This window comes from Hakea prostrata, chromosome 9 (assembly GCF_041222555.1).
Source record: "Hakea prostrata isolate BN-2017 chromosome 9, UWA_Hpros_2, whole genome shotgun sequence".
Classification (NCBI taxonomy): Eukaryota; Viridiplantae; Streptophyta; class Magnoliopsida; order Proteales; family Proteaceae; genus Hakea; species Hakea prostrata.
Genome location: NC_142608.1, coordinates 45,741,864 through 45,754,175, shown reverse-complemented (window position 1 = coordinate 45,754,175; position 12,312 = coordinate 45,741,864). Strand labels below are relative to the sequence as shown.

Genomic DNA, 12,312 nt, shown 5'->3' with positions numbered 1-12,312 from the left:
CCCGAAAAGGCAAACAAGATCAGAAGCCCATGTATAAATAAAACCCTCTCATCAACTCCTTGCCCATCTGTCTTCCTTCCATATTAGTAATAACAACAGAACTTTAAAAACCATCAGTTTTTCTTTCTTTGAAAAAAAAAATGGCTGCAATGGCAAATACAATCTCTACAGCTGTACTCCTCCTCCTTCTTCCACTAGCAATCTCAGCCGCCAGCAAGAATTTCATCATTACCAACTGCAAGACAACATTGTATCCTGACGTCTGCATCGCCAAACTCCTCCCAATAGCTCTCACGATCGAAGAAAGTCTATCTAGTCTAGCAAGGGTGGCCCTCAAAGAGAGCTCTTCTAGTGCAACAATTGTCAATGGTCTCCTTTCAAAGAAACCGAAATCTGACAAGGTTATAAAGGACTGCATGGACACCTATGGAGACGCCATTTATCAGATGCGCAAGTCAACTGTGACATTGAATGGAAAGCTCGACATTGTAGCCTTTGACAACTTGAAGACGTGGATGAGTGCAGCACTTACGAACGAGGATACATGTGAGGAGGGATTGGAATCAGTGAAATCGGATTTACTTGGTCTTGTGGTGGCAGGCAAGAAGTTGATAAGCATTACCCTTACCTTCATCAATAAGTTAGCTTGAATATGGTTTATCTCTCGAGTCTAGGCTACTTCGCATGGTTCTTCTCGATAAAGTTTTTTTTCTCAGAAAAAAAAGAAGGAAACACCTTATTGGGAAGATTTTGGCCATATGATTTCATTGTGGTATCTGATATCGTATTAATTTATAAATTTAGTTGAGGTTTTGAAAAGCAAAGTGTAGATTCCTCAAAGGGACTCTCTATGGATATAATTGCCTCAATTCTATGTTGTGTAATTTATTTTCAAACATAAGAAATAAAATTGCAATACAACTAGAATTTGAAGATCCTTAGTTGATTTTGATAACATAACGTTGTAGTAGCACCAATCTTCGATAGAAAAGTGTAGTCACACCGTTAGTGTTGCCTTTTTTTAGGTTACAGATGCACCATACCGTCAAGGGTTGTTCCTTGGCACCACCACCAACAAGATAAAAACCTCCAACTAGAAGATGAAGCATTTCTTGTACTCCCTCCAAGAGAGCCAAAAGTTACAGCACAACACTAAAAAAAAAAAAAAAAAACCAAAAGTTAAAAGAGACATTGCAAGAAAGTAAATAAGAATGCAATGCATGTGTGTATCATATCAATTACATAGTTTACAAGAATTGCGTTACGTTTATATTGACCGAAAACCATACTCTACACCACATGAGCTCCTCATGGTGATGAATTAGGCCATCAAACAACCTACCCCACTAAAGTAAAGAAAGAATTTCCACTAATAAGGTCATTGAAAATTAGATTTATTCCTTTTTTTCAATGCAAGAAAACTAGGCTATGCGCTTGGGAGAATAGCAAATAAAATGTTGTATATGGTGTGGTGTGTACATTCATCCATTTCCTTTTATGGTTAATCCTTCTCTACTTTGGGGTAATCATTAGATTTTCTCTTCATCTAAGATTTGATGATAGTTCGCACCTTTCTCCATTCTAATACTTCCCTTTTATCCTCTAGATAAATAGTATAGAGTGTTTAGTTTAAGCTTTTCTTTGACCAATAAATTATGATTTTTATGATTGGGTTATGTACCAAAGCTCAAACATGGCCCAACGTGAAAAAGGCAGCGATAGCTTTGTCCGAGTTTTGCCTAATTTCAAAGTCTAGAAAGCCCTATTGATGCGTCCAAAATCTGCTCAGCCCTTAGATCTCCTCGTGATGTCCTGCAAAACGAAAGCGTCAGATGTGGCCCGACCTGTAAAACCCAGCCCTAACCTTGACCCGGAAACCTTGTTATTTGTAGGTCCGATGACCCGAAGTAAAGTAAGAAGTCAGCTTTGGGCCATCCCAGTAGAGGACTTGGTGTCTGGCTTTGAATCCATGAAAGTTGATGATGAGGTTCTATTTATGGAAACTGAATCCTGATGAAGATCTGATTAGTTGATGGACTTGGAGTGCTCTCTATCTTGGTTTGAAGGCATTTCTACCTATTAGGTAAGTCACTTGACTTGTGTGCAAAACCCCTTTAGGATTGGATTTGATCTGGACCTTCAATTCCCTGTTTTGGTCTTGTCTTGTCGGCATTGGTCGACCGATTGGTCGATCGGGCCAATCGACCAATCCACTCGACCAATGAGTGCTGTCTTTGGCAATTAGGTTGTTCTTGCTCTATTTAAGTCCAATCTCGAGTCCACTTCGTATTTGCTGCCTCCAAACTCTCTGGAACGAACCAAAGACCTCTGCAAGTCATCTCTCTTGCATCCTTGGTGTTTTCTTGACGGATCTTCGTCGAAACTCTTCTTTTTGCATCAAAAGGTATGTCTACTCTCTCTTCTTCTCCTCCATCTTTGTTTTTCTTTCCTTTTTGAGTTGAGACAGTAGAAGAGATGCTGCATTCTCTGTTGCAAACATCTCTCGAACATGTTCTCATGATCATCCTAAGGATTTGAGGCTAGAACAATGATCTTAACCATGATCATTGCAAGCTTTTGAAGGAATCATGATCAAACCATGATCTAATCTTTGATTAAACTTCTAATATGAATTCTGATCTCTTTGGATCTTCTATGTTGATCATGTTAGTAGTTAATTACTGTGTTTTCTTTCCATGATCCATAATCTATAGATTTCTAGTTGTTCACTTCTACCATACTATGTGTTCTTCATGATGCATGGTAGTTACATATATGGTAGGTTTTATTTCCTTATTTAGATTTATGCTTCTAAGCCTTATTCCATGAAGATCTATGTATGTTTTCATGATACCATTACCGAAAGCAATGATCCATCCTCCTATTGTTCTTGTCTTTGTTTTCTATTTCAAATTCATCAAGATCCATGATTGATTTAATTATGGTAACTTTTTGTTTCCTAATTTGGATCTTGATATCTTGATTGGATTAGTGTTTTGAGGTCCCCTATATGTTAGAATACTACTGATGTAGTCTACCCCTTGATTAGTACCCTTTTGAACCACCAAATTCGGATTTCATATCTTAAAACTCTATTTTTTAGGCTACTGTCTGCATTGGTCGACTGATTGGTCGACTGGACCACTCGACCAATCCACTCGACCAATGAGTACAGCAACTCCAGAATTGGTCTATGTTGGATGTTTTGGTATCTTTTCTGTTAGGGATCTTTCCTAATATGTTGTATATACTTGTTTAGGACCTTCTTCTCAAGTTTGCTGAGATCTTACTTGATTTCTTAGGATTCCTTTGCGAGTTATAAAAGGTAAGGATGGTTATTTCCTTAATTACATAGATAGCATGAATCTAGTTTCTATATTTGAATATCATAGATATGATTCCTAAATTAGATTTTTACAATGATATACTACTGTTGCATAACTTTGATTACAGTAGCATTACTTATTCATATTAAATTGATTCATGTATGATTTACTTACCAATGTTATACAAGTGATTGTAATTATTGATTTCTTTCCATATATGAAGTTATCATATATGTGATGATATGATTTGATGCATGTGTATGCTTAAGTATGGTTTGGAAAGGAGAGGTGTCCTTTTGACACTTCTGTCCTTGGACTACTACGGGAATATTATGGGATGTTTCCCGGAGATGCCCTCTGGACACCTTCCTAAACCGTTGGATGACATATCTAGGATTGTCTAGTAGTGTTTGGCTAGGATGTCCTGTTATGTCGACCCTAATCGGAGGGGTATTGAGACCGAACGACCCGTGGTAGCAATGGGGATTCATGGGCGCTCAAGACCGGTAACCAACCCGTGAGAGGACAGGAATCACATTGTGGGGGCCATTTATTGGTAGGGTTGCATATGGTTAGACTTGGGCTCACGGGCGCTTAAGACCGGTAACCAACCCGTGAGAGGACGTGAGAGCTTCCCGTTTACCATATGTGGATAACCAATAGGGTTGATGAGTCCGTAGTCCGAGTTGGTCGGTGCCATAGGATACGCCGACTCTAGTGTGAAGGATACCGGAAAGGATCGTCGAGGACGAGGAATGGAAGTATCCGGATCCGACTTGATGTAACTAAGTAGAAGACTTGCATTTGGCTAGGTTTTACCCCCGACATGCGCCGATACTTATACCAAATGGTTGTGAGAGAGTGTGTTGACTTAACCCCCGCCATGGTTTGTCCCGAGGGGTGAAGGACCCATTACCAATCGGCTGCTCAAGACCGGTGAAATGATCCGTGAGAGAATCCAAGATATCTTAAATGGTTGAGGATGTGAGTGGACTTTCCTAAGGAAGTACGGTGCTATGACTTAAAGCATGTCTGCCAATAGAGACCAGCATACATAGAGTTAGATTCATTCATTCATTGTTTGTCTCATATCATATTGCATTTATGATTGTTCGGAATCCTGCCATTTATGTTATTATGGATTTTTAATCGCCTTACCGAGTTTCTTTGAAACTCATTCCTTTATTGTACAATGTTGTTAGACTATCCTGCAGTCTTGAGTACTATGACGGTCCCTATGAAGAAGCGCAAGGCGAAGAGGCATATCTCCGGGAAGGTGATTGCGGTTACCACAATTACTCGAAGATCCCACGAGTGGTTATGCTCCGTACGATGCTTAGTCCGACCATTGAGTGGAAGCGTCCTTGTGCCATTTATGAGATTTACACTTACAAGGATGTTGTCTATAAAGTGGAGAACAATTTAGTTACCCAATGTACTTGCTACTGGGATTAGATTTTGTCTAGTTTATTCTATAGAGCTACTTTTCCGCTGGATGTAAAGTGGGATTTTTGCTTCACTTTACTTATCTGTTTGATACTCTGATTATATCTATTATTCTGATTCATTTATGATTCATTCTTTCTTTATTGGATCTATGATTTATCTTCCGCACTCTTGTTTTGATTGTTCATGATTATGTTATTGTTTATGTGGGAGGTTGATCACTCGATACCTGATCTTCGGGCTGTGGATCACACTCTCGGGTATGCCAGATAGGGTACCGGGCCGGGAGGGCGTGATGATTGGTATCGAGCCCAAGGTTCGAGGAGATCCTAACCACAAAAGACAACAACTGAACATTCCTGAGTCATTGATCTGAAATGACTTTTCTACTCTTAGAAGTGAATAATAGAACACTGAATTAGAAACTTGACCTTTGAGGTATAACAGAACATTTCCGAATAACATACCATAATTATACTTGAACAAATGTCACTAATGCAAGGAAAAGAAAGTTGCATAACATACAATAATTAAAGAGGAACAAAATGAACTTCATTAATTTCAAAGGTTTTTACAACGATTACATCCGAAATGCATAAATGGAAATCCTAAGGTACAGTCTATCTAGGTGATCTGCTCGATCTCTCGTATGCTCGAACTCCTCTCGTTAGGTGAGTCACCCGATGCTCTATCCTATCCTGTCGTGACTCCATCCTCTCGTACATCTGCTCCTGTCCGACCTCCATTCTCTCTAGCATGGAAGTCATCGATCTCATCCGTGCTCCAAGATCTGAAGTCTCCGGAACCGCATGTGAAGGGCCACCTACCTCGAAGTGTGATGAAGGAAACTCGTGATGCACGGGCTCAGCCTCGCGCATATCTGCATCATCTCCGGCCTGATCATCACTATCGGGACCGATATCCTCTCCTCCATCCTCCGATCCCCGATCCTCATCCTCCGATTCATCATCATCCTCACCCTCCGGATCGGGAGATCTCTCCGATCGCTGTAGTCTCATCCGACGAATGGTCCGAGTCCCAATAGGGTATCCCCGTGATCTAGTGTCCACCGGTGTATCCTCGAAACTCACCCCGAAATGCCCGAAGATCAAGGTCGGTAGTTTCCCATAGCAAAGGTTCCGCATGCTAGGCCGCAGAACTAAGTCCAAAGCATGACCTGCTGAATGATGTAGGAGAGATCGATCTCGAAGCCCATGTAGATGCGGTAGATGACTAAGGCCTCCATCACCGTGACCCGATGGTGATGTCCGGCTTTCGGCATGATGTTTCGGCCGACTATGCGACCGATAATCCGTGCAGAACCCGTCATCCGTCCGCTAGTCCACGGTGTGAAGCAGCGACGGCTATCCCATAGCGTAGAGCATATCTCGCGAAGCTCGTACGGCATCGGATGGCTGTCCGGATCTGCTCCTGCAGGTATCCACACACACTGCTGTGGATAGTAAGGAACCCGCAAGATCTCAGCCGGTGTCCGGGTAGAGAAGCGAATCTGAGTCCGGAAGACCCCGCTCCCGAGGACAAGTCTAAGTGGATGTCCTTGGCCTCGAGCCTCCTCTCGTGTAAGTTAGGTTGCTGAAGAACAACCTCACTAGTTCCGGGTATACCGGTAGATCCTCGGTGAAGAGATGAGTCCACCGCAAAGTGTCGAACCTCTGCCGAATCCTAAAGGCTCGAGCTGGCGTAAGTGAAGTAGACGTCCCATCTCAATGTTGCGAAGAGCTGAAGTAGGCCTCGTACAGGAACTCGGCCCGAGGTGTGTCAAACATGTCCGGTCTCCCTAACCTCCCGTCTAGGCTCGAAAGGAACCCGACCTCTGCCCCTAAGAGCACCTACGATGCGACCACGACCTCTACCTCGTCCTCGCCCTCCCCTTTGCATAGTGTATCTGTGAAAGAGACAAGAGACAATTCCAATTAGTGCTATTTTAAGATTTGAGCCAAAAGGGTATTTTCGTAATTTTTCGGAAAATTTCAAATTTGGGGGAAATTTGATTTGAACATACTAGCATGTGCGCAATACTTGGAATTTCATGTCTATGAAGTTTGTTTGATGAAAATCGATCGAAAACTTGGATTAAAGCGAAAAATTCAGCAAGAAGGAAATTTGGGGATTTTGCAATTTAGGTCAAAATTGGATTTTTGAAAAGTTGAAATTGGTTAAATCAAATTGTATGGACCTATCTACAATGTCATCTTGAGCATGTAGCATTTGATCTCGTGCGAAATTTTCAAGCGGTTTGAGAGAAAACGAAATTTTTCTAAAGATATCGATTTCGGTATAAAACTTTGCGAGATGAGCACCAATGTGTTAAAACTTGTTGTCTATGCATGGCATTGTGTTTAAAACCTAAGGAATATGTTTCTAAGCATTCCTAAGCATGATTTCTAGCATTGGATACAAGTAAAGCATGGTTTTATTGAAATGCAAGCATGAGAAGATGAAAATGGAAGGAAGATTAAGAGGTTTACCTTGTTTGTGAAGATGGTGTGTTGTGGTGTTGTTGTTGAAGCACTAAATCACCTCAAGAACACTTGTGAGAACTCTTGGAGATTTTCCCTAGAGCTCTCTCACCTTTGGAAGAAGTTAGAATGAGGTTGGAATGTGAAAATGAGGCTTATAATGCGAATTTTCGCATTGCATCGCATTGGTCGACTCATTGGTCGACTGGGTCACTCGACCAATCACTCGACCAATGGTCACAGTGACCTCATTTGCTGTTGAATTTTTGGAAAATGTGATTTTTGCCTTATGGAATATTGTTTGATGACTATATGGATATATTTAAGCATGATTTAAGTTTTCAAATCATTTGGACTTGTGGTTTATGTTGAATCTTCGAAATTCGGTATTTTGATGTTCTCGGTTTTGCAGAATGGTTACTCTGAGAAGTGGGCGTGGTGAATCCAAGTGGTCATGGAGGTGGTGAAGTACCTCGGGAGGTGGTGAAGTACCTCATGGAGGTGGTGAGATACCAAATGTTGATCGGGGTACTCATGAGATACCCAGTGCCCCGAATGTTGGAAGTTTCAGAGATATTGCCAATATTATGGGCAATATGATGCAGCAGAGCAAGCAGCTCTCGGTTCAACCAGATGTTGGTGGGTTTCATGACTCGCATAATGAGACCCGGGCTGGTGCTAATGTGAATCCTCATGCCGCAGTCCTGAATGCGGGAGGTTTAGCTGGAACTCCTCATACTCGCCTGATGGAGAGTTTTCTGAAGATGCAAGTACCCACTTTCACTGGAGTTACCAAGGACCCCTTGTTTCCTAACAAGTGGCTTCGTGAGTTGGAGAAGGCTTTCCGACATCCGCAATGCTCGGAAGCTCGAAGATTTTGTTTGCTGAACGGAAGTTGCAACAAGAAGCCGATGCATGGTGGATCTCCACTCGTCCCGTTTTGGAAGGTTTGCATGCAGGAGTTGTAACTTGGGAGTTATTCAAAGAGGCTTTTTGTATGAACTACTTTCCCGAGGCGGTGAAGGATGCGAAGGAAGCTGAGTTTATGATTCCGACTCAAGGAACTCGTCTGTGTTGGAGTACCAACGAAGTTCGAGGAGCTTCATTTCTTTGCTCCGCATTCTCCGAAGGAAGACCTCGCCAAAGCAAAGAAGTTCTTCAAAGGACTGCGTCCCGCCATTAAAGCTTACCTCACAGTCCAGCCTATAGTGAGCTATGCTCAAGTGGTGCAGAACTCGAAGAAGTTGGAAGAAACAGAGAAGGAAAGTGCTCGTGTGCAAAAGCCTTGGCAATCAAGGAATTCTGGTTTGGTGGATCGTAATGACCGTCGTTTTGTGAGACCTACACCCTACCCCACTCCTACCTTTCGGGCTAAGAGTGTAGGTCATAACACGGGTTTTCAGCAGCCCGGCCAGTTTAGACAAGATGGCGGAAACCGACCACCAGCAAATGCAAGTGCAAGTGCAAGTGCAAGGCCTTTTGTTCGAAGCCCTCTGTTGCAGCCACCCCGTTGGATCCAAAGCAATCTCGTTTGCTTCTACCGCAAGCAAGCTGGTCATTTTGCTCGTGCCTCGTCCGAGGCGGCCCGCCCAAGCAGCCTGCCCCGTGGTGAAGAGTGCTCCCGCTCCTCCCTCTCGGTAGAGTTTTCGGTATTTCCAGTCTTGAGCAGGATCCAAGCCATGATGTGATTACAGTGTACATTGTTAGTCGCTTCTATTTCTGCATTTGTCTTATTTGATACGGGTGCATCACATTCGTTCATGTCATCTCGCATTCATCAAGAAGACTAACCTAATCCCCGAGAAGTTGTCTAGTTGTTTATTGATTAGTACACCTACTGGTCCTGTTGTGAAACTAGATAAGGGGTTATCTAAATGTCCCGTGTTGATTGGTGAGAAGAACTTGGAAGCCAATTTTGTGATTCTTGACATGAAGGACTTCGATGTTATTTTGGGAATTGATTGGTTGACAGCCCACAAAGCCGTGTTCCTTTGTTCCTCAAAGAAGATTCAGTTCCATATTTGTGGAAGTCCGGTCTTTGAATTTCAGGGGTGAAAAGAGAAGGGTTTGTAAGAAGGTGCTGTCTGCACTAATGCAAGTCTATGCCCTAGTGGATGATGCTTCATCTGAAGGCAAGGGTATAGTGGAGAAAAGAGTCGATGAAGTCGAGTTGTCTGCGACTTTGTTGATGTCTTCCCTAATGATCTATCGGAGTGCCTCCGGACAGAGATGTCGAATTCTCTATTGATCTCGTCCCCGGTGCTGCTCCGGTATCTAAAGCTCCGTACAGGATGGCTCCTACCGAGTTGAAAGAGTTGCAAAATCAGTTGAACGAGCTCATAGATAGAGGTTTCGTGCAGCCTAGTGTGTCACCTTGGGGAGCTCCGGTCTTGTTCGTCAAGAAGAAAGACGGTAGTATGCGCTTGTGCATCGACTACCGTGAGTTGAATAAGTTGACTATCAAGAATAGATATCCGCTGCCCGGAATCGATGATCTCTTCGATCAATTGAAGGGTGCAGTTGTGTTCTCAAAGATTGACTTAAGGTCCGGATATCACCAATTGAAAGTGAAGTCTAGTGATATCTTCAAGACAGCTTTCCGAACGCGGTATGGTCACTACGAGTTTAGAGTCATGCCCTTCGGATTGACCAATGCTCCTGCGGTGTTCATGGACCTCATGAACCGAGTATTTCATGATGTGCTTGATAAGTTTGTGATTGTTTTCATTGATGACATCTTGATCTATTCGAAGAGCGAAGAAGAGCATGCGAGTCATCTAAGTTTCACTTTGCAAAGGTTGCGAGAAAAGAAGTTGTTCGCTAAGTTTAGCAAGTGTGATTTCCGGCTTAAGAGAGTGGTATTCCTTGGTCATGTAGTTTCAGCCGAAGGTATTCGTGTCGATCCCGAAAAAGTCCAAGCTGTGGCTGATTGGGAGAGACCGAAGTCGAGAACGGAAATAAGAAGTTTTCTTGGATTGGCGGGTTACTACCGAAGGTTTATTGAGAACTTTTCTCGGTTGGCTGCTCCTATGACTAAGTTGACCAGGAAAGAAGAGAAGTTTGTTTGGTCCGACGCTTGTGAGAAGAATTTCCAAGAGTTGAAAGATAGATTGACAAGTGCCCCGGTTTTGACTATACCCGATAGTTCCGGTGGTATGACAGTTTATACCGATGCGTCAAAGATTGGTTTGGGTTGTGTACTTGATGCAACATGGCAAGGTCGTAGCCTATGCTTCTCGGCAATTGAAGGATTATGAGCGGAATTACCCCACTCACGATCTAGAACTTGCCGCCGTTGTCTTTGCTTTGAAGATTTGGAGACATTATCTTTACGGTGAGAAGATTGCCATTTTCACGGATCATAAGAGTTTGAAATACTTCTTTACCCAAAAGGAGTTGAACATGAGACAAAGGAGATGGTTGGAACTAGTCTCCGATTATGATTGTGATATTCAAGATCATCCTGGGAAAGCAAATGTTGTTGCTGATGCTCTTAGTAGGAAGAACCAGAAGAAGACTTTGGATTTGAATGCTTTGAGTTTACCATTGTGGTCTTCTATTGAGAGTTTTGATTTGGAAATCGTTCTCGAGAATTCCGATTTTATTCTTTCGCCATGACGGCAAGATCTGGTCTTAGAGATAAGATTGTTGCTCACAGAGTTCCGATCAAGAGTTTTTGATCAAAGTTGAGAAGATTTCTTCGAATCCCGAGTCGGACCCCGACTTTGGTATATCCATGGATGGTGCTTTGTTGTTTAGAGGAAGACCGTGTGTGCCGCAAACGAAGAAGTTAAGAAAGAAATATTGAAGGAAGCACACCAGTCGGTCTTTATCAGTACACCCGGAAGCACCAAGATGTACAAGGACTTGAAGGAACATTTTTGGTGGATTGGTCTAAAGGCGGATGTTGATGATTTTGTTGCCAAGTGTGAGACTTGCCAACGTGTGAAAGCCGTTCGACAACCTCCATCCGGATTACTTCAGCCTCTTCCTATTCCTAGTTGGAAGTGGGAGGATATCTCCATGGACTTTGTGACTAGCTTGCCTCGGACAAGTAAAGGCAATGACACCTGTGTGGGTGATTGTTGATAGGTTGACCAAATCAGCCCATTTCATTCCTATGAAGATCACTCATACTCGGATAAGCTAGCAAGGCTTTATGTGGATAATGTGGTGCGTCCGCATGGTGTGCCATTGAGTATTGTTTCGGATCGTGATCCTAGGTTCACCTCAAGGTTTTGGAATAGTTTGCGAAGGCCTTGGGAACCCAATTGAACTTGAGTACAGCTCATCATCCACAAGTCCGATGGACAATCCGAGCGGACAATTCAGACATTGGAAGACATGCTCGATCTTGTGTGGTGGATATGGGTGGTAATTGGGATGAACACCTAGCTTTGGTTGAGTTTGCCTATAACAACAGTTATCAAGCAACAATAGGCATGGCTCCATTCAAGGCTTTGTATGGCAGTACTTGTAGGACACCTTTGTACTGGATCGAGACAGGTGAAAGAAAAGTCTTAGGTCCTGAGATGATTGAAGCTACGAGTGCTATGGTAGATATGATAAGAGAAAGGATTAAGTCCGCCCAGTCGAGACAGAAATCTTATGCTGATAAGAGAAGGACCGATTTGGAATTTCAAGTTGGAGAGAAAGTCTTTCTCAAGGTCTCACCAATGAAGGGTGTGATGAGATTTAATGTTAAGGGAAAGCTTAGCCCTCGTTACATTGGACCTTTCGAGATTTTGGAAAAGGTTGGACCCGTTGCGTATCGATTAGCATTACCTCCGCCTCTTGCTGGTGTGCACAATGTGTTTCATATTTCGATGCTCCGAAAATACATAGAGAATCCGGAACACATTTTGCAGCAAGCACCCGAAGGACTTAGTGCTGATTTGACCTATGATGAAGAACCGGCCGAAATCATGGATAAGAAGGACAAGCAGCTGCGGAATCGCACCATTCCTTTGGTGAAGATTCGGTGGAAGAACCATACCCCTGAAGAAGCTTCTTGGGAGAAGGAAGAAGATATGAAGGAGAAGTTTCCTTACCTCTTTGGA

At 42.9% G+C, this 12,312-nt stretch overlaps 1 protein-coding gene across 1 annotated transcript; it reads left to right on the top strand.

Moving 5' to 3' along the window:
• Positions 1-140: 140 nt before the first annotated feature.
• Positions 141-650, top strand: LOC149005324 (21 kDa protein-like). The gene has a single exon (XM_089135862.1). It carries the CDS (start codon positions 141-143, stop codon positions 648-650), a length of 510 nt encoding a protein of 169 aa, XP_088991988.1.
• Positions 651-12,312: the final 11,662 nt, after the last annotated feature.

Excerpts from the sequence above, each read along its gene's own strand:
- LOC149005324 (XM_089135862.1), top strand. The coding sequence starts at position 141 with ATGGCTGCAATGGCAAATACAATCTCTACAGCTGTACTCCTCCTCCTT.